Source organism: Panthera leo, chromosome B1 (assembly GCF_018350215.1).
Source record: "Panthera leo isolate Ple1 chromosome B1, P.leo_Ple1_pat1.1, whole genome shotgun sequence".
Classification (NCBI taxonomy): Eukaryota; Metazoa; Chordata; class Mammalia; order Carnivora; family Felidae; genus Panthera; species Panthera leo.
This window is the reverse complement of record NC_056682.1, coordinates 96,765,985-96,789,027: the sequence shown is the minus strand read 5'-3', so window position 1 is coordinate 96,789,027 and position 23,043 is coordinate 96,765,985. Positions and strand designations below refer to the sequence as shown.

General features: G+C 36.1%; 1 protein-coding gene across 3 annotated transcripts in view; it reads left to right on the top strand.

Annotated features, from left to right (window-relative positions):
- INTU (inturned planar cell polarity protein) overlaps positions 1–23,043 on the top strand; it is an 88,097-nt gene that overhangs the window by 14,859 nt on the left and 50,195 nt on the right. For all 3 annotated transcript variants that reach the window (XR_006201723.1, XM_042935546.1, XM_042935545.1), the window contains exons 3-4: positions 9,168–9,253; positions 19,221–19,424. Coding sequence is in view for 2 of the 3 variants with exons in the window: in XM_042935546.1 (XP_042791480.1) it covers positions 9,168–9,253; positions 19,221–19,424 (290 nt within the window). In the remaining variant the exon portion in view is untranslated. The remainder of the gene's footprint in view (positions 1–9,167; positions 9,254–19,220; positions 19,425–23,043) is intronic.

The following is a 23,043-nucleotide window of genomic DNA, read 5'->3' as shown; positions in this document are numbered from 1 at the left end:
TGCTTGTCATAAAATATCTCATCAATTTCAAGGGAAAAAAATAAATCCCGAAGTTATTCTGAATATATATTAAAGTGAGCATTTTGTGTTGCTAATACATTTTTAGCTGTTGGATATAATGGTTGCATCAGTAGCAACTTTATTACTTAGGGAAAGCTATATTAGTCAGATGTGAGAATATATTCTTAATGAAACTTAAAAATTATTAATAAACCTAAAAGCTGACATTCTTTTAGGTTGACTCAGCCTATAAGATTTAGATAAAGGAACTTTTATAGATACTTTAGAAACATGTTTTTAAAATATTAAAAAAAAATTTAATGTTTATTTTTGAGAGAGACAGAGAGAGAGACAGAGAGAGAGAGAGAGAGAAACAACACAACAGCACAAGTAGGGGAGGAGCAAAAAGAGAGGGAGACACAGAATCCGAACAGGCTCCAGGCTCCAAGCTGTCACCACAGAGGCCGATGCGGGATTTGAACCCACGAGCCACGAGATCATGACCTGAACTGAAGTAGGACGCTTAACTGACTGAGCCACCCAGGCGCACCTAAAAAATATTTCTTTAAGTCTGAGTTGCATTTGTTTGTTCATTGATTCATTAAATTTTTGAGCATCTGCTAAGTGTCAGGAATACAAAGATTACTCTAATGATCTAGTTACTCCTCTTAGGAAGCTTATACTATGGTGGAAGAGATGAGTCAGAAACAGGCAGACAGTTTCACATAGTATGAATAGTGCCATCATGGGGGTTTACGAGGATGAATCATGTAGGATGAGCATCTGTGCAGTGTGTGTTCCAAATGGTTGCAACAAGATCTCCACGTTCTCATCTTACAAAGTAATGTTGATACTCCTCCCATGGAGAGTTACAGTGTTTGTGTCACTGCCTCTACCCCCTGGCGCCTGTCATGGGCCTGTGACTACAGCTCAAATAGTATTATGTGATTTCAGAGGTAGGATCATAAAAGGTGATGCAGCCTCTGCCTTGTATTCTTGGAATCTAGTTGCCATTCTGTACAGGAGCAAGGCCGGTGTACACAAAGAGGCCATGAGTAGTACTCTGGCTGAGGCCTCAGCCACCCTGCAACATCAGCTACCACACATGAGTGAAGAAGTCTTCTGGATGACTCCAGCCCCAGCTGGCTGCAACTTTGTGAGGAACCCTGAGTGAGACCCTTGGCTAGTCAACCCCAGAACCAGGAAAGATAATAAATGGTGGTTGTTGTTTTAAACAACTTAGTTTTGGGGTCATTCATTATGCAGCAACAGATAGCTGGAAAAGAAGCTAATGCATGCTTACATTCTCTCAGGTCCTCAGCTTTCTTTTTTGTAAAATATGTCTAAGTTTTATTCTTTTCATTTATCAGAGGAGGCCAGGATTCATGCTTATGAAATCCTGCTTGGTCGTTGCCAACCACCGTAATTCTAGGTACCACGTGATGGGAAACTCCAGCTAATGTACTGTCTGTATTTATCTGGGGCCTCTGCTCGGGACCTACTTGGACTGATTTATAGACAAATCTCTAAAATTCTTTTTACTCATTCCTCTTGAAACCTAGTAGAAAGGTGGTTATGGTCAGTGAGCATGTGCTTCCATGTTTTCTTTCCCCTGATCTTCACTCCTAATACCTAGGCCTTACCTCTAGGCCTGATCTTTCTGCACCAACTGTATGGGAAGAAAGAGAATGAACTATAGAGAGGAAGAAACTACTAGGTAGTCCTGTTGCTAATCTTTAAAATAATTAAAGATACCCAGGATGCTGGTAGTGTACTTTCTGACCTGAATGTGGTTACATGGATGTGTTCAGTTTTTGATCATTTATTGTTGTAACGCTACAATTTGTGCACTTTTATGCATGTGTATTGAATAACAATAAAAAGTTAGAAAAATGAGGTTCATGATTTCATTTCCATAATGGAAGCATTTATGATTTACTAATAGGTTAAAAAAAATTGTCAGAATAAAATGATTATTTCATCTTTGGTGCATAGCAAAACAGTTGGTTGATAAATAAGCCCTCAAAAACATTTATTGAATAAATGCATAAACTGTAAAAAATATGTGTAGGGAAAACAATTAGATGTAAATAGAAATACAGCAAAATGCTAATAGTGTTGGGTTAGTGTGGATACATTATGGTTGATTTGTTTCTCTATTTTTTCAGATTTTTAATTTTATGATTATGTTATATATTTTTAAAGTTACAAAAAAAATAAAGTTGATACTTTGGGAATAAATAATGGACTATTTTAATGTCATGGTCAGTTTGATAATCCCACAAAATGGAATTTCTCATTTGTTTCTTTCATACTTTCATTTCACACTGAAGTCTGTGGGTGAGCTCTGAGGTAACCCTATAGGCAGGAGGATCATGAAAACTTTGTCCTGGTAACGCAGTTTGCTGGGTGACTTCTGCTATTGTCTAGCTGGAGGATGACCCTCCTTTGCCTAAAGTCCATTAGCCAAGACAGTGAGACTGGTGACTCTTCATTCTGTCCTTTCAAGACAGCAGAACTCTATTCTATTCTGATTCTTCTGTACCTGGATTTGGGGGATTTTGCTGCATTTTTCAGTGCCATTTTTGCTCTTCTTACTACTGACTTGCATCTTTATTTATTTTATTTTTTTTTTTAATTTTTTTTTCAACGTTTTTTATTTATTTTCAGGACAGAGAGAGACAGAGCATGAACAGGGGAGGGGCAGAGAGAGAGGGAGACACAGAATCGGAAACAGGCTCCAGGCTCCGAGCCATCAGCCCAGAGCCCGACGCGGGGCTCGAACTCACGGACCGCGAGATCGTGACCTGGCTGAAGTCGGACGCTTAACCGACTGCGCCACCCAGGCGCCCCTATTTTTTATTTTTATTTCTGAGTTTTTCTTAAAGTTTGACAGCTGATTGCTTCTTGACTACCAGTACCAGCCTCCATCCCCAGACCAAAGCAAATCCTCTTTTTGCCTACACCCTAGAAACTGCATGTCACCTTGGTGACTTTTTCTTCTTCAAGATGACCCATTTTTGTTTAACTAGGTGTTTTTTTAAGGATTAGGAAGAATAGGGTTAGAGAAATCACACATTAATATTCTAGACACATACACCCCCGCAGATTGTTTCAGTTCAACAATAACACAAAGTTTTTATTTTTTTATTTCAAAGATTTTATTTTTAAATAATCTCTCTACCCAATATGAGACTCAAACTTACAACCCTGAGGGGTACCTGGGTGGCTCAGTTGGTTAGGTGTCCCAACATCGGCTCAGGTCATGATCTCACAAATTGTGAGTTTGAGCCCCGCTTCAGGCTCTGTGCTGAAAGCTCAGAGCCTGGAGCCTGCTTCTGATTCTGTGTCTCCCTCTGTCTCTGCCCCTCCCCCACTCATGCTCAGTCTCCCTCTCTCTCTCTCTCTCTCTCTCTCTCTCTCTCTCTCTCAAATAAGTAAACATTGAAAAAAAGTTAGAAAAAAACAACTTACAACCCCAAGATCAAAGGTCACATGCTGTACTGACTGAGCCAGTCAGGTATCCCTAAAATTTTTATTTTAAGCTCTTATTATGTAACTTCTAATGTTCTCACCTGTGATCACTGAATAGCTTTTTTTGTATGACATATTGTGCTATTTCTCTTTTAAATTTTTTGAAGTTTTCTTTTTTGCTTTTTAAAAATCTTTTTGAGGTATAACATACATTCATAAGATGGACAAATCTTAAGTGTACATTCAGCAAATTTTGTCATATGTATATACCTGTGTAACTGCCACCCAGATCAAGATATAGAACATTTCCAGTACCCAGAAGTCTCCATGGTGCCTCCTCCCAGTTAATGCCCTCTCCCAAAGGTAATCTGAAAGTCAAGTTTTCTATCAATAGAGTTGATTTTGCCTCCTCCTCTTTTCTTATTGTTTTATTTTGCCTCTTCTTGAACTTCATATAAATAGAAATATATGGTATGCATTCCCGTGTGTTTATTTTCTTTATTATAATCTGTGAGAAATATCCAAGTTGTTGCTATATAGTATTCCATTGGAATGTACACTATTATATTTCCATTTCACTGTTGATGGACATTCTGGTTGTTTCCAGTTAAAACATTTGAAGTACTTTTTTTTTTTTTAAACCAAACGTTTTTTTTTAATGTTTATTTATTTATTTTGAGAGTGAGAGAAAGAGAGTATGTTAGTGCACATGAACAGGGGAGGAAAGGCAGAGAAGGAGAGAGAAATTCCCAAGCAGGCTCTGCACTGTCAGAGCCCCATGTGGAGCTCGATCTCATGAATCATGAGATCATGATCTGAGCCAAAATCAAAAGTCAGACACCTAGCCAACTGAGCTACCCAGGCACCCCTGATGTGCTTTTTTAAAAAGATGGATTTTTTTTTATGAGTATATAATGGATGGTTTTATTCTTTAATATTTTGCATGTTGTTATTTGATACACATTTTTATTTTCACCTTCTGTAATACTTGCAACATTTCAATTTTCTCATTGAAGGGAACTCTCCTGTGTTTGTCTCTCCTTCCTCACATTTCTTTCCCACATTTTGCCTGTGGTACTTGACTCAGCATAAAGGAAAGAAACTGAAGCAATGAGTTCATTGGAAAGGTAGAATTTTAGAGTTTTTAGGCCTTCCTAGAGACCTTCTCATGCAGTTAATTCCTTCTACAGCTGAGTACCAAAGGGATTACATGATTTACCCAGGAACAATGGCAGTCAGTGATAAAGCTGTGACCTACAAGTTCTGATTTCCATTCACAAAGTTCTTTTACTTGCTGTAGTGTTCACTTGAAGGGGTGGGGAAGTGCCAAAGGATTTCTCTTTGAAGAAAAAGAAAAGAAATTATTTAATCCTTTCAAAGTGTAATTTGGAAATAAGGATTAAGCTACAACAATGTACTTTTTAAACCAATTAATCCATTTTGAGACACTTATCCAAAAGAACCTAAAACAGATCTGTAAACCATGGCCTGCATGTCATATCACGCCTACCACCCATTTTTGTACAGTCTGCAAACTAAGAATGGCTTTCACTTTTTCAATGATTAAAAAAAAAAAAAAACAAAAGAACAATATTTTATTACATAAGAAAACTTTATGAAAGTCAGATATTAATGTTTATAAATAAAATTGTATTGGAACACAGCCACATTCGTTTATTGTTTATTGCTGCTTTCAAGCTACAGTTGCAAATTTGAGTAGTTGCTGCAACAAAACCATATGGCCTGCAGAACCTAAAGTATTTACTTATGTTGCCCTTTACAGAAGAAGTTTGCTGACCCCAAATGTAAAAGAAGGAAAAACTATGCGCATGAAAACATTTATTTAAGGGGCACCTGGGTGGCTAATTGGTTAAGCGTTCGACTTCAGCTCATGGTTTGTGGGTTCAAGTCCCGTGTCGGGCTCTGCTGACAGCTCAGAGCCTGGAGCCTGCTGCAGATTTTGTGTGTGTGTGTCTCTCTCTCTCTGCCCCTGCCCCGCTCACGCTCTCTGTCTCTGTCTCTGTCTCTCAAAATTAATAAACTTTAAAAAAGGTAAAAAACATTTATTTAAACATTTTTTAGTAATAAAAAATAAAAAAGCATGAAAATGTCAAACTGGAGTATGGTCATTTGAATTATAATTTAATAAATGTATGTGTTATTTGACTATTAAAATTATAATCTAAAAACAGTGTGGGGCACCTGGGTGGCTCAGTTGGTTAAGCGCCAACTTCAGCTCAGGTCATGATCTCACAGTTCATGGGTTTGAGCCCCGCATTGGGCACTATGCTGACAGCTCAGAGCCTGGAGCCTGCTTCGAATTGTGTGTCTCCCTCTCTCTCTGGTCCCCGCCCCTCCCCACCTCTCACCACTGGTGCTCTGTCTCTCTGTCTCTCAAAAATAAACAAACATTACAAATAAATTAAAAATAAATGAAAACAACGAACTAACATCAGAATTCTTACGACTTGAGAGGTTTAAAAGGATGAAATTCCTTTATATCTCATTTGTGCCAATATAGGTAAAGACTAAAAATAACTTGCAAAAATAATTATGGTTACAGTGCTGGGGTCATCAACGACTTTTCCAACATTTCTGTAGTATTATTTTCTGTTTTAATGAGAAATAAAAACCTTGCACTATTTCTTTTCCAGCCTCATCAGGTAATGTGATATTTTACTTAAACTTTTTGAATGATAGTTACAGTATATGAGTCACCATTATTTAAGGATTTCTAGAATGATAGGTTAGGAGGGACCTTAATTTTCTGCTTATGCCTGCATATTATAAATGAAGGATTGGTATTGAAGCTCAAAAAATACATAGTAAAGTTAATTCTCTCAAAACTTAAGAATTTTTCAATAAATACCTTGATGGCAAATACATTAACTTGAAAGTGTAAAATGGCAGTATGGTAACTATGTTTGAAAAGCCAGATTCTCTTCTCCCTGAAGTCAAATTCAGCCTAATTTAAATAACCAATTTAAATTCACAGTCTGGTCCCACACCACTGACACATACATATTTCCCAGTCTTTCTCCTCTAACAAGATTTATTGTTTTTCTCCAGCAACCTCTATGTACCTGTGTATCCAGATCTGTTCTTTATTATTTATAGTTCCTGATTCTCATTTGGTGCTTAGCCAAGACTGCTTTGTATTGTTAGGCAGGTGTATTCATTTTCATTTTGTATTGTTAAGCAGGTAATTTGTGCTGTGACAAATTACCACAAACTTAGTGGTTTAAAACAACACAAATTTATCGTCTTGCAGTTCTGGAAGTCAGAAGTCTAAGATGTGTCCTCTGGCACTAAAATCAAAGTATCCATAGGGCTACATTCCTCTGAATTCTCTAGAGTCCCTTTCCTTGGCCGGCATTCAGAGGCCACTGGAATTCCTTGCCTTGTGGTCCTTTCCTCCAACTTCAAAGCCAACAGTATAGTATCCTCAAGTCTCTCTCTGCCTCTGACCCTCCTGCCTCCTTTCTTATAAATACCCTCTGATTACATTGGCCCACTTAGATAATCTCCCAATGTCAACATCCTTAACTTGATTACATCTGCAAAGTCCCTTTTGCCATGTAAGGTAACATTCACAGATTTCAGTGATTAAGATGTGGACAACTTTGGGAGACCACTAATCTACCTACCACAGTGGGGATTTTTAGGTAAAATAATGAGTTTTAATTTTTTCTCTTTGTAATGGTAGTATTTGTTTAATGTAGACAGTTTAGAAAATATAATTAAGCAAAAAGAGAAAAAGCACATACACCCAAAGGCAAAATTTTTATATGTAGCTTTTCTTTTTCCTGTATTTATGTGTAATAGTTTTGTATTAAAAATAATTTCTTAACCTGTGTATTCATTTTGTATATAGTATAAATAGAACAGTAAACAAACTTTGGCATTTAGTTTTTCATGGGCCTTGGTACCCTTCAGTACACATTTGATATTAAGTAGGTGCTGAGAAATTGATGGATTTTCAAATGATTAATTTTACATTGAGGAACAAATTTAAGCACTGTGATAAACTGGTTTCACCTCTTTATATTTTATTTGACTTTGAATGTATCTCGATAAAATTTTCCACCAGCACAGACCATTTCTTACCTAACAATTCAAACTAATTCATGCAATTCATTTCCTTTTAGCCTTTGACAGTGCATACTAATGACTTCTGTGTCCTTGTTGAGAAAGAACTTTCCTGGAGTGTATACTGCCCACTGTAGTGATACGATGTCCAGGAAGCCTGCCATTTCTGAGTCACAGAGATACTGAGAAAAACTTGAGGAAAACAAATATCTGGGAGAGTGAGAAGTGGATATAACTCTTCTGTTATAGAAACACAAATTTTTTAGGGCGCCTTCATGGTTCAGTCAGTTAAGTGTCCAACTTTGGCTCAGGTCATTATCTTGCCATTCATGAGTTTGAGCCCTGCATTGGGCTCTGTGCGAACAGCTCAGAGCCTGGAGCCTGCTTCAGATTCTGTGTCTCCCTCTCTCCCTGCCCCTCCCCTGCTATCACTCTGTCTCTCTCTCTGTCTCAAAAATTAAAAAAAAAAAAAAAAAAAAAGAAAGAAATTTTTCTACTAAACTTTTAAAAATATTTTGTATACTATACTCACTCTAAAATTAATTTTCATACCTGTTATGATGATATATGTATGGTTCCTACTTTGAGAGCTTTGTTAAACATGTTTTCAGATGATTACTCCCTGTAACATTATCTATGTTGTCCAAGGCTGTTCACTACATAAACATCCTTGAAAAAATAATTCAGAGCAAGGACTTTTAGTGCCTTAGCTTGCAAGATATACAAAAACATGAGAGATTGATGGAGAATTGTTTACCAACACTATTATCTATATACATGTTTATTATCTGTCTTCCCCAAAGCATATGAAGTTCCATGAGGGTAGAGATTTTTGTCTGTTTTATTCAATTCTCTATCTGTAGTGCCTAGAACAGTAAATGGTACATAGTAGGTGCTCAATAAATATCTGTTGGATGAATATTAATTATTTGGTCCATTTCCTAATGATATGATTGATTAGAAATGATAAAAAATAACCCTTGTATGTATATATTTCTATTAATAAAGCTCATTGGTATTTTGATATTACCTCTAATTATGTTGTAAAAGTAAATTTCCATTTTAACATTGATCTTTACTTTATGAAAGCCACCAAATTTAATAAACATACACATTTAAAGAAAAGCCATGGAGAAGGCGATTTTTACCAAAACGTGCTGTGCATTTTGTTATGATTGGGGCCTTTGAAACAAAGGCATAGATCAATAACAGCAAATACTGCAGCATACTGAGTTATGCCACATGGATTGAATTAAAATTTTAGCTAAATTTTTTCACTGTGGGTTTAAGTGAATAGATTCAGTTTTGCTAAGTGCAGTACTTGTCCTTTGAGTTTACATAATGCTCTCAAATTATATTCAAAATGAGAATATTCATCTCTTTAAATCTCCATAGGTTGTATTTAGTTATGGCACTGTGTTGGGCTGTGTTGTCAGAAAAGAGTGGAGTGGGAGCTTACCTCTGCTGCTAATGAAGTGTATAAAAATACATAATGAGTTCCATAGACTTTGAAGAGGTCAGAATAGATGCTTTTTAATGTTCTAATTCTAGATCTTTTTGGGTTTTGTATATTCATACAACCACCTTTGTTACTCTGTTTTCAGGTGATGTCCTTGTTGCTGTGAATGACGTGGATGTGACTTCTGAAAACATAGAAAGGGTTCTGTCTTGCATTCCTGGACCTATGCAGGTATGGACAATCTTTTTCTATATTCTTTGATGAATTAAAAATAAGGACATCTTGTACTGTTTTCTTTTTTTAAGATTCTGAAAATGACCATGTATAACGTGAATTACACTTACATACTTGACTGAGGGTTTTTGTTTTTTTTTATGTTTATTTTTGAGAGAGAGAGAGTGTGAGCAGGGGAGGGACAGACAGAGAGGGAGACACAGAATCTGAAGCATACTCCATGCTCTGAGCTGTTAGCACAGATCCCAACACAGGGCTTGAACTCATGAACCATGTGATGATGACCTGAGCTGAAGTCAGAAGCTCAACTGACTGAGTCACCCAGACGCCCCTACATACTTGACTATTTTAAAAAATTTGGCTCTTGTTAACATTTTTAGCTTTTGGAGATGATTCTAAATAGAGGAGAAATATCTACAAATAAAACTCCTCCTGGGGTGCCTGGGTGGCTCAATCAGTTAAGTGTCTGACCCTTGATTTCAACTCAGGTTATGATCTCATGGTTCATGGGTTCAAGCCCAACATTGGGCTCAGTGCTGAGCATTGAGCCAGCTTGGGATTCTCTCTTTCCCTCGCTCTCTGCCCCTCCCTGGCTCGTGCTTGCTCATTCTTTCTCAAAATAAATAAATAAACTTAAAAAAATTAAACAAAAAAACTTATCCTAAGTAAGCAGGAACAATGACAATAATAAAAAGATCTATAATGACTAACCTGTCATTATAACTACCATATATGTTGATGAAAATCCAGTTCCTAGAAAAGTCATTTTGAACAGTCATGGAATTTTCTTTTCTCTAATTTATTAAAATCACTATTAAGTTTTTTAAAGTGTGGTTTTGTTTATTTTAAAAACTATACCATTTTGTTGATTTTTTTCTGTTATCTAGTTTAACCTTATTCCCAAGCTCTTATTTAGGTATTTAGTGAATTATTTTTCATTCCTTGTAGGTAAAAATAAATCTCTTTCATAATAGTTATTTTGATAGTCTAAGCATTGACATTTTGTATCATAGATGACATTTTTAGGTCCTTAGATGAATTTTTAAAGTGCTATACTTTCTATTTATGAATGCTTTGCTCTTGTTAGTATCAGGAATTAGCTGGGGTGCCTGGATGGCTCAGTCAGTTAAGTGTCCATCTCTTGGTTTCAGCTCAGGTCATGATCTCACAGTTTGTGAGTTCAAGCTCCACATTGGGCTCTATGCTGACAGTGTAGAGCCTGCTTGGGATTCTCATTCTCTCTCTCTCTCTCTCTCTCTCTCTCTGTCCCTCCCTGACTTGTGAGCTCATGTTCTCTCTCTCTCTCTGTCTCTCTCTCTGTGTTTCTCTCTCTCTGTCTCTCTGTCTCAAAAATAAAAAAACTTTTTTTTTTTTAAAGTTAGACTGTGGGAGAATGAAGCAACTTTCTGGATTGATCAGGATGATTTGAGATTCTGAAATATTGGCACCTACGATGAAATTCTTTATTTTCTAAGAAATAACATTTCCCTTATTTCACTTTTTTCTCATAAAGCACACACACACCAAACATATACATGGATGCTCTGTAAAAGTAGCTATCTTTGGAAATGCAAAATGAAAGTGCTGGAATAAGTATGATAGCTAGTGACCAGCAGTGCTTAGGAATGAATAGAGAGATATCGATGGAGACAAGGTGGTGTTCGAAATATTAACAATCAGGCAGACACCAGCCATACTGCTGAAATAGTGTATACTGTTGTCTCCTTTGGTTGCCAGATGTGGACAGGTCAGCCAAGGTACTATGGTTCCTCAGGGTGCTCAGATAGCAGCTACTTACCAATCAGTAATGAAGAATTATGTATTTTAGCAACTGAAACAGCTTCACCCAAGCAAACTGGCTGTATGTCAGCCCTGGGTAAGGGCTTCTCCTTTCTTGCCTCTGTCAGTTGCCAGTGTTTGCCAGTCTTGCCACAGTTCAACCATGTCTCTTCAGTCTTCCAAAAAAGAAAAATTATGTTTACAGTGGAGTCACATACTTACGTTTAGTTGTCATTTGCAAATTCAGCTATGTGCACTCAGAAGAAAAAGAAGAGGAAGAAGTAATGATTTAAATATTTTGGTCCAGTTCCACCCACCATTTACATGTCCTCGTTAAGTGTGAAGTAGGAGTCGTGTATCTGCTCTTTGCCCAGTTTGCGTTTTACAGCGTGAGCATCTTGCTGCATGAAGTGTGGTTCTGGATTTAAACACACACACACAACACACACACACACAGCTTTTATGTGCCAATATGTACATCTTGTACCTAAATGAAGAAATAGCAGTTTGTTTTGAAGATGGAAGAAAAACTGTTTTGAGTTGCTTGAATTTATCATATTGAGAGAATATGTTATGCTCCAATACTCTAGCACATTCTTGCCTTTCCTAATGTAAATTGAAAGTGATTTTGACACTATATAATTTGAAAATATAGTCCCGTATTAAGATGTGTATTATTAAAATCTTTTTATTATTTAAGGAAATAATTTTTTCTTATTGTAAAGGTAATACACGTTCATTGTAAAAAAAAGAAAACATAAGGGACAAAATATTTTAAAATCCTGCCACCTGAGGATATCTAGTATTAATATTTTGGAATACTTTATTCTAATTTAACCCCTTGAGTATAAACATGTATACATTTGTTCGCTTTACTAGAAGAATCGGTATTATACCTGTGTCATAGTCAAAAGCAGGCACCAGCATTTGGAACATGTCTTGAATAATGATTTAGAACATAGTTAAAATTCTTTTAACTAGAAATAATGTTTAATTGGTAAACCACGTTTTTCTTACATCATTAGTATTGAAAGTGGGGAAAACTATAAGCTTCTCTATACCAGCCATGTAAACTAGGAGGTTCAGGGAGGGTAAGAGTAGGCCTGGGAAGGGAACTAGTGTTTCTACGTGCCAGGCATATGTCGGTGTTTTGCTAATATTGTTTCCTTTAGTAGTTTCATTGATTCTTTATAACAGTCTGTAAGATGCCAGTAATTGTATTTCTATTTTACATGTGAAGAAAAAGAATCTAAGAGAGATTTAATGATTTCTCCTAGGTAGTAGAATTAATAACTCAAGGAACTGAAAGTGACTCCAGTGCACAATCCTTCCCTTTGTCACAAAGCCTGGGTGGGTCTTCACTCCTACTGGGTCAGAACTAACTGAGGTGAACTTATTCCAGAAAAAGTTGTTTTACCTGCTTTGTATCTATGGCATCTAAAACAGTTATTTAAGCAATAAGAGGAGAGGAATGCTAATTTATAAAGAATACCATAGGAGACTTTTTAGCATTTAAATTTGAAAATATCTAACAGCAACATTTTCAGCTTCTATTCAGGGTATAAAAATGGTCTGAAGGCTTCTTGTCATGTGACAGCATATGGCCTGGGAGATACCTACAATGTGGTAATATGGTAGGATGAGGTCAGATCTCCATTTTAAAACCTTGCTCTGAGCAATTTGCCAGATTCTTCAGGGCTTCAGTTTTCTCATCTATAATGAGAGTAGATTTGAGCAAATATATCTGAGCCCAGTTCCAACTCTGCAGTTCTGTGTTTGGTTTTTGAATAAGTTCTGTTACAAATAGATTCCAAATACCAGAATGAGATCCAGAGGTGAAGCCTATATGCTAGGTAAGATATAAAAAGCCCAAATCATTTTCTTTCAAAGCCAAGTTTTAACATTCTGCAAAAAAAGTTGTCTTAGAGTGTCCAAAAATTTAACTATCATGAAAGGAAAAAAAGGCTGGAGAACTATTCTAGACTAAGGCAGACTGAAGTGACATATAACTAAATACAGTGGCTAATCCTTAATTGATCCTGGACTGCAGTGGGAAATAGTCATATTGGGACAATTGGGAAAATTTGGACACAGACTTTGAGAACAATATTGTATTGAATATTCAGATTCCTAAATGTGATCATTATATTTGGTTGTGTAGGAGAATGCCTCAGTCCTTAGTACATACATGCTCAAGTATTTAGCAATGAAACATTAAAATGTCTGCAGATAATTCTGAAGTGATTCAGTCAATTTTTTTTTAATGTTTTATTTATTTTTGAGAGAGTGCCCAGAGGGGAGGAACAGAGAGAGGGGGACAGAGGATCTGAAGCAAGCCCTGCACCGATAGCATTAAGCCTGATGTGGGACTTGAACCCACAAACCGCGAGATCATAACCTGAGCCAAAGTTGAATGCTCAACTGACTGAGCCACCCAGGTGTTCCAGTCAATATTTTTTTAGTACATAGAGTGGGAGTAAGGATGGAAGGAGAGAGGAATATTACAGAGAAGAGAAGGAGAAAGGAAATGTAACAAAATGTTAAACATTGTTGAAACTGGATGAGGAATAATACACGGGTAATTATTATATTCTTGCAACTTTTCTGTAGGTTTGAAATGTTTTAAATTAAGAAGTTGTAGGTTTGAAAAAAAGAGGTTTTAGGTATTTAAAATGACAACAGAGGTGCAAGTACCCTTCTAATTACCTACTTTTGTGATTTTGATCTCCTGCCACAGCTCTGTGCACTTATTTATTCTACAAGCACATAATTGTGCAGGTAGTATACCACCCACTCCTGGCTTGATCAGGGTTTTTGTGTCCATATTTTGCAGTTGACCAGGGTTGATTGCATTAAGCACTGGGCCATAGTTCATTTTCCTGGAGATTTGGAGGGAGCCAACTCCTTTTAAGGAGATCAGCCTGTGGAACATTAGTCCCAGACTCTTACCTCTCAAGTACTTCTTAGGACCAAGAGAGGGGGGAAAAGTTTTCTTAAAGGAGATGATATTTGGGTGGAATTTTTTAACTTTTATTATTTTCTTGTTACACAAAAGTGATATTCATATATGCTGTGGAAAGATTAGGAAATAGACTGGCAAAATTTTTAAAAATATGTATTTGGGGGCTCCTGTGGCTCAGTCGGTTAAGTGTCCAACTCTTGGTTTCGGCTCAGTTCATGATCTCACAGTTCATGAAATCGAGCCCTGAGTCACACTCTGCAGTGACAGCCCAGAACCTGCTTGGGATTCTCCTTCTCCTTCTCTATCCATCCCCAGCTAGCATGCTGGCTCTCTCTCTCTCTCTCTCTCTCTCTCTCACTCTCTCTCACTCTCAGAATAAATAAATAAATTTAAAAAAAAAGTGTAAACCTTCTCTGTTCTCAGAACCCAGAAGTAACCATCTGTGTTGATATTTTATTTTTAAATTTGTTCATGTTTTTATTTATTTCTGAGAGAGAGAGAGAGAGTATGAACAGGGAGGGGCAGAGAGTGGGAGACAAATTATCTGAAGCAGGCTCCGCCCTGACAGCAGAGAGCCCTATGCGGGGTTTGATTTAACTCACAAACCGTGAGATCGTGACCTGAACTGAAGTCAGATGCTTAACCAACTGAGCTACCCAGTCTTGATATTTTTAAAGTGGAGGACTGACTTGGTCAGATTTGCATTTTAGGAATATTTCACTCTGAATGGGACTGGAGTTTAGGAAACCAGGTGACTGGCTTCACAGCAGTCAGAAGAGAGGTGATAAAGGCCTGAGCAAGGTTTTGGCTGTGGATATGGAGGAAGGAATAGATTACATTTAAGATAATGTGAATTGAAGAGGATACTTCCTGCAGAATAAAAGGAAGTCCGAGGTGCCTTCCAGGTTTTGTCTTGAGTAACTCAGTGAGATTGTCCAAAAGAGAAGAGGATCAAGGGGAGAGAATTTGCTGACTCAGATAGACTCAATTCCTTCAGAATTTTGATGGAGGAACTTTCAAAGCTTCTGTCAGACAAAGGAGAAAGGATCAGACATGCAGATAGTAGCCAGGTGTTGTGAGAGAGACTGTGAGGGCCATAAGCCAGAAGTGAGAGACTGGTCAGCTCTTGGAGCTGCTTCAGATTCTGACAACCTCCCTCGTTCCCATCTCTGAAGAGGATGGCATGGAGAGAAAGAATTTGCTTGTTTGACAGAGGCTGAAGAGACATTGCTGGTTACATGGAAGGGTTAAAGTTAGAAGTAGAGAGGGGGTAATTAAGGAAACAAGATTTTGGAAGTGATGAGTTATAGAGAGCATGTCCTTAGACCCTGAGGAAAGGCACATCATCTCCTGAACTGGAAGGAGAGGAAGAAAGAAAGAATGGGCAAATTGCACACACACACAAAAATGTTTTGAGAGAGACCCACAACAAGGAATGATAAAACATGTCACAGGTTAACATCTAGGAAGGAACAGCAGAAATGAAAACCCTTTAATAGGAAGTTTCATGTAAACTATTTTACATTAGATGTTTCTTAATAAAAGTATTTTTCTATAAAAAATTCTATGTATATCAACCCCTTTTTAAAAATAGCACTTACCTTTTAATTTAGTTGTCTCACCCATTTTCATTTTATCAAGGCAACCAGATATCCTGACATTTTAGAGCTACCTAGCATGTAAGCTTTTCAAAATGTCTGGCCAAAGTGTAATCATCTTTGCACTTGAAGCTAACTTTACTTAAATCAGAAGAATGGTGGCTAAAATAGTTCTTAAAAGAATTTTAATGGATGGTTCTGCGGTCTGTGTATTTGTTTGAGTTTGTGACATGGTGAGGGGAAAACGTCCTTACACCACCGAAAAGAAGTGCAGTTGTTTGCCAAGTATAACATTAGTTTTCAAGTATGTCATTTTTCACTAAGCATAGCAAACTAGTCTTAAATTTTAGGTTGTTGTTGCTGCCTCAAGTAAAATTAGTGAATTTTCATTTTGAGTTTACCACCTCATTTCCTTTTGTCATTTTTGGTTAGTTACACCTGGTTTTTTGACCTCTCCACCCACAAGAATCTCAGCTGGAAAAGATGCCCTCCCTGTGCTGAAGCATGTTTCTTTCTCTGAAGACCACCTTTCTCCTTGTTCACCACTGGTATGCATATCTCTTACAGACACTCCCAACACAGACCCAGCCTGTCTATCTGACACCTATTTCCCTAGGATGTCACTCATCATGTGCTCCCTGCAGTCAGATTTCTCCTCCCCCACTCCACTTATATATATGGCTCCTCGCCAAAGCCCACTGCTGAGGACAATCTCAAATCTCCCATCTATCCTGTCATGAGGTCTAGGTTCCGAATTTCCCCAAATTCTTAGGATTTCTCACATTTTCAAGGAACACCACCAAAGGCTCCCATATATTTTCTTTTGGACACACTTAAATTCTCATTCTCAGATAAAAGGACCCTCAACCACCAAGCCATTCACTTCATGAGATCCTTGTTCAAGGATTTTATATGTCTATGCTTATGTTTGTATTTCTGTTTATGCAGACATATGTTGAGCATTGCCCTCTACTACAGATGCAGCTCTCAGAACATAGTCTTTCACGCCATCTAATGCTTACCTGTTGCTTTTTTGGATCAAAACCTCACACCAAAGGGGTGCCTGGGTGGTTCAGTCGGTTGAGCGTCCGACTTTGGTTCAGGTCATGATCTCGTGGTTTGTGAGTTCGAGCCCCGTGTTGGGCTCTGTGCTGACAGCTCAGAGCTTGGAGCCTGCTTCAGATTCTGTGCACCTCCCTCTCTCCACCCCACCCCTGCTTGTGCTCTGTCTTTCTCTGTCTTTTAAAAATGAATAAACATTAAAAAAAAAAAAAACCCTCACTCCAAATATTCTTTTTCACATCCTTCTAAGATCTTTTCTAAAGCAACATCTCTTCAGCTCTCACCGTCATCTTAAGTTTCATCAGATAATGCTTGATTGTTCCCATATAGGATCTCTAATTTTTTATATTTTTATTTAGTTTGCCTAATATTTCCCCCCCCCACCCCCCGCCCCAAATATACCAATTTTCTATTCAGCCTTTTTTGGACACAGTGTTGTAATATCAAGAACCCATTTTTCAACATTAGGTTTATAGCAAACATGAAAAATTTAGTAAAGGTTTATCTTTTCTGTTTGGAATACAATTACATGTTTTGTAAAGAAAACCATGATTATCAGTCCTCAGGAAAATTTTATGAAGAATTTCTCCCCTCCTACTTTCAATACAGACTACTGCTGATCTTGACCTAGTTTCTGTTTACCTTAAATATATACATATTGATGAATTTAGACCTCATGTCTCTTTTCTACTTAATACCATAAATCTGAGATTTATTTTAGAAAGGATGTTTATTTAACTAAATCCACTTTAGGTAGACAGAGATAATTTGGTGCCCCTGAAATGCCACAGACAGACAATTACAGATAAGCAAAATGGAATACAATCATAAATAGTCCCTCCTTGCTAACAAAAAAGGACATTTTTCTTTTGGAAGGTTTTATTCATCAGGACAAATTTATTTTATAGTCTAATACTAACAATAATTAGATGGGCTGGTGTGATTATGAATGAATTTTTAAAAATAATATGCTTAATATTTTTTATGAAAACATATAAATATATAAAGCTCATTTTTAAAAAGAATGACTACATATGTTGGTATTCATCACATATTTAAAGTTGGCCTTAAAAATGGTAACTCATAATAAATTATTAAAAATTAGAGATTATTTATTACTATCTTGATAATAGCTTTTAAAGATTTCCCCTCAAAATATAACTTAATGTGTACAATTTTATCTGCTTTTAAATATTGGCTAGACATTCCCCCTGCTTTATTTGGGTTTGATTGACAAATTAAAATTGTATATATTTAGGTTGTGCATGATTTCTTTTAAAGGATGCAGTGTGATGATTTAATATACACATTAAAGTATGTTGAGCAGACTTCTTTATTCTTGATAAGCATGAATTTATCATCTGACTTCAAATTTAACCTAATTTTAAAAGAGTCATTACACTTTAATGTTTAAATGTGAAACTTTATGGATTATTACAGTTAGAATATCCTGTTTTACTCATCTATATTCTGATAAGATTTTAAACACAGGAATACTTTGTGGTTATATAGCTTATGATGATGTCCTTACTATACCAAATTAGCTATCTCTAGTGAAAACTTCTTTTAGTCAAGATACACACTGGTGCTTCTTTAAAATGAATGAGTTATCTTTGCCCAACTCATGGCCAAACTCAACTATCTACATCTCCTTTTTCAAGGAAAGGTAATTGAGAAGTGGAAGCTTCCTTTCAGCAACTGGAATGTGGATGGCCACATTCTGGCTCTTACCAATCTTGTCAACCATGAAAATAAAACTGTCTTGATAAAACTGATAATCTTCTCAAGGTCATGGTCCGAGATCCAGCACATTGATAGTTTTCCTTGGTCTTTATTTAAAAAAATTTTTTTTAACATTTATTTATTATTGAGAAACAGAGAGAAACAGAGCATGAGCATGGGAGGGGCAGAGAGAAGGAGAGACACAGAATCTAAAGCAGGCTCCCGGCTCTTAGCTATCAGCACAGAGCCCGACACTGGGCTCAAACCCATGAGATCATGACCTGAGCCGAAGTCGGACACTTAACCAACTGAGCCACCCAGGCGCCCCTCCTTGGTCTTTAATTTAAAGGACCTCAAAGAATGTCTAAGAAAAATGTTTGACTATCACCTCACTTGAAAGGAAAGCTAATCTGGTTTTATGAAGTTCCTTTTAATCCTAAATCTTCTTTTTCCCTTCTCCAGATGAATCAGTGCTGTCAGCATTCATAGTAATAGTGTTGCTGTTTTTGAAATTATGAGATCATATGAATTCTTGTTTTTCCATGGCATTTCCTTTTGTTGTCAGTAACTTAGAATACAGTGATTAAATAAATGAATTTTTGTACACATAATTATAAATTCTTATTCAATAAATATTTGTAATAATATGTGCTAGGCTAGGAGCTAGAGATAGAAATGTAAATAGACTACATAGTCCCTTCCATAAAGAGCTCATATTCTAGGATGATATTTAGATATACTGTGTGTACCTGAATATATATGCATGTACAGACCCTTTTTTGTGAAAACTGCAGCTGACTTTCCCTTGTTGAAAAATCAACACATTGTTTAATTGTTAAAGGTAAAACTGACATTTGAGAATGCATATGCTGTGAAAAAGGAAACAACTCAACCAAAACAGAAAAAGACACAGTCGAACACAAGTGATTTAGTCAAACTTCTGTGGGGAGAAGAGGTTGAAGGGATCCAGCAAAATATCCTAAACACTCCTCATATCGTTATGTATCTCACACTACAGCTTGACTCGGAAACATCAAAGGAAGAGGTGAGTGCCTTCTCAAAAGTGCAAAGGAAAAGAATAAGGATCTTTTATAGTCTTCCAGGTGAATAATAAGCACTTTTTTCAGTCATTCTGTGTCTTTATGGTTTTGGTATGTCTCTTACACAATCTTCTAATTGACAAACCTAATGAGTCCATTTATAGATTACTGAAATATTTGAATTTGTTTCTACCATCTTCTTTAAAAATTTCTATTTGAACTACTTTTTCCATAATATTTTTCTTACCTGTTATTGGTTGCTGTAGTCTTTATTTCTATTTTTTTAGTAATTGCTCTTAAAATTTTGTCATATTTATCTTAGCAGACTCTAAAGCAGTACCTTAACTCTTTTTTAAAATAATTCAAGGCCCTTGGTACACCTTAATTCCAATTTCCCCTCTTCACATACATGCTATTTTCCTCAGTATTTTCGTGCTATCACTTTTTTAAAAATTCCAGAAATTGGGTGTAATTATACTAGTGTTACTACTATTAATTATTGTGACATTTTATATATTATAAAATATGTAAGTAATACATTATAAAAATGCATATTTTATCCACTGTATTCCATACAAATGGGCCTTGTTTAAATTTACATAAATGCTTACCACTTTCTTTACTATCTTTCTTATGTCTCTAACTGTCCTTATTTGATCATTTTTCTTCTTCTTAAGACATATATTTTAGGTATTTCTTTTTAGTGAAAGTCTCTTGATGATAAATACTTTTTGTTGTTATTTATCTGATGATGTTGTTTCACCTCATCTTGAAAGGTGCTTCATAATTATTACTACAGTGTGTTAGTCAAAATAGGCCAATCGTTGTAACAACTCTGATGTCTTAGTGGCTTAACATAATAGTTTATTTCTTATTTCAATATAAATGTTCCTGCTCATGTTGCTCCGTGGTCAGAGCCCTTCATCTAGTGGTTCCATGATTTCCAAAGGCTTCAGAGCCGTAGATCATTTTGCATCTAGTTCACCAATGAAAGAAGAGAGAAAGCATTTAATATCTCATGGGATATTTCCCGAGTCCTAGCTTAAAAATTAGAACATCACTTCTGCCCATGTTCCAGTGTCTAGAACTAGTTATATGGTCTCTCCCAATGCAAGGAGGTAAGAAAATGTAGTTTTTCTGTGTGGCTGAGAAGAAGATGAAGTTAGAGCATACTATTGCTTATTTCATTCAGGTAGAAAGTTATTTTCTCTACTGGTAGTCTTGTCTTAGTGATTTTATACTTTATTTCTGTAAGTATTTCATGTATATTCTGTGTTCTTCTGTATCCTTTATCTGCCCATTCTACCAACTCTGAGTCCTCTACGTCCTAAGACTTGTGGTGGTTTGCCTTCTTGTGTCCTTGGTGATCACTGACTAAACTTAACTGCTTGATTTTTATCTTTGCGAGTCCTGTGGTTTAAAAGTGGGAATGCCTTCCTCCAGAGAGAATTTGCTGCTTCTGCTTCTGCCACTGACCTAGGGTACTTCAGCCTTACTCAAGAATCCGGGTTTAACACAACGGTGCTAAGTTCAGCTTACCTACCTAGCCACTAGCTCAATACTCAGTGTCCTGACTGACACTATTGTAGGCATCAACCCTCAAAGCAACCCTGCCTCTGTCCTTCAGCCCACCACTCACCACTCCCAGCTTGCTTTGCAGTTCTGGGAAGGGGCTTGAAAGGGTATGGAGAAGATGTCCTTCTTACATATCTAGCAGTTCAACAAGTTACGTTTGAGCCATAACTCTACTTGTTTTACAGCGTAAGGGTCTCTCAAAGCATCTAGTTTACCATAATGCTTCAAGCACAAGGGAGATCTAAAAAGTTTTTACCTAATTTACATTTCTTTGCTTTTGAAATCCTTGCAGCCTATATTCTCATTGCCAAAGCCATTGTATCCAAGGAGTGTGTTTCCTCGTCTTGCTGCTTCTTCTTTTTTTTAAAATTTTTTTCAAAAGTGTTGCTTCTTTGTATATCAAAATTTAGTCAATAATTGAAATGGAAAAGAAAGGATTTACTTATATGTATTTTTTATAATTTTCTGTGTTCTGAAAACAGAAAAACCTAAAGTTAATTATTCTGATTTCTTGCATGTATTACTAGTTAAATGAGAAATTTAACCATTTATTATATAAAAACACACAACAAAATCCTGGGTCATCCTGGAGTAGAATACTTTCTACTGAAACTTTCTAGGTCATCCTGGAGTAGAATACTGCTGAGGCCTTTTGTCATCTTTGCCTTTCTTTCCATGGGAAAGTGTGTAGATGTCTCTCAAATGAACAAGTTTCTGTCTGTTGACAGCCCTGTATCAACACTGTAATTAGGAGAGGCTTTTCATTCTTACTGAACAGAGTGGAAGCTGCTGCAAATGCATGCCACTAACAAGTGTCTAAAAAGACAGCTAATTAAACTGGTTAGAAACTGTTGAGTTTGCCAGGTCCTTAACAGTGAGGCTTTCTGGGCTGGTTGCTGCAGAGGTTGGAATAGAGACTTTTTCAAATGACTTTTTTTACTAATATGACTTAGCATACAATAAAATGTCATAGGGTCATTTAGTTTTCATGTGAGTTACATAGTTAATAACTTGTATTCACCAAGTTATAAGATTTGAAAATTTCAAAAACTTAATCAAAGAGTATATGGTTATTTGTTTAAAGTGGTGTTTGGTATTTGACCAAATGCAAATAAGTGCATTTACTAGTCAAGGTTTAACTTTACTAAATAAGCATAACAGAAGATCTTAACTGATGTTTGGCTTAATTTTTAAAGATACGATTTTTGTAACTGTTTTACAGTAGAAATATTGCAAGAAAATTTGAGGGTTAGGCAGAGTGTATTTGGCCAACATATTCTATAGCAATTTGCATATATTGAATGTGCTTCATAAGTATAAAAAAGGTGTGTCCAGTTTATTAATTATTTGTATTTGTCATGATGTAAAAGTTGCCAAGACATGGACTCTAAGTCACATAATTATTTCTTGTAACGAGAGATCAAAATAAGATGTAGAACACTCTTTAGAGAGAGAATCAAGGAAAAGATCCAAGTTAGGAGTTTGGCTTTTCAATAGTGACTGTATTAATATTTACAGATATTAAATATTAAATAGCATAGCTGGGAGCTACTTTGAATTCTCTATGATTTCATATAGAAATTTTTATTTTGCCTGCTTTTAATTTAACCTGTGACGAAAATAGCATGTTGTTTTAACAACAAAAAAGTGAGGTACAGAATGATTCATCCTTTTGTGTAAAAGGTCTAGCACAATGCCTATCCTGATTTTGAAATTTTATTTTATAAAAACTGTTTGTTTCTTGGGAACATGCTTTTCTTGAAAACAAAAAAATATATATTAAGCATTTTGTGAATTATCTTATAGATCTAGTTTTTTCCATAATTTAAAATGTGCTTTCTTTTAAAGTTTAATTTGTGGTGGGCAAACCCTTTTAAGTTTAAGACAGATAAGATATTATAATATCATAATACTGCTTTCTCTCTACTTGCACTACTTTCATTTTGTATTCTTACTTTGTAAATTTAATTGTAGTACCGTCTTATGTTTGAATAAGGATTTAATGATTTCACCAAAGATGATGATTATCTTTTAAATGTCAGTAATGAA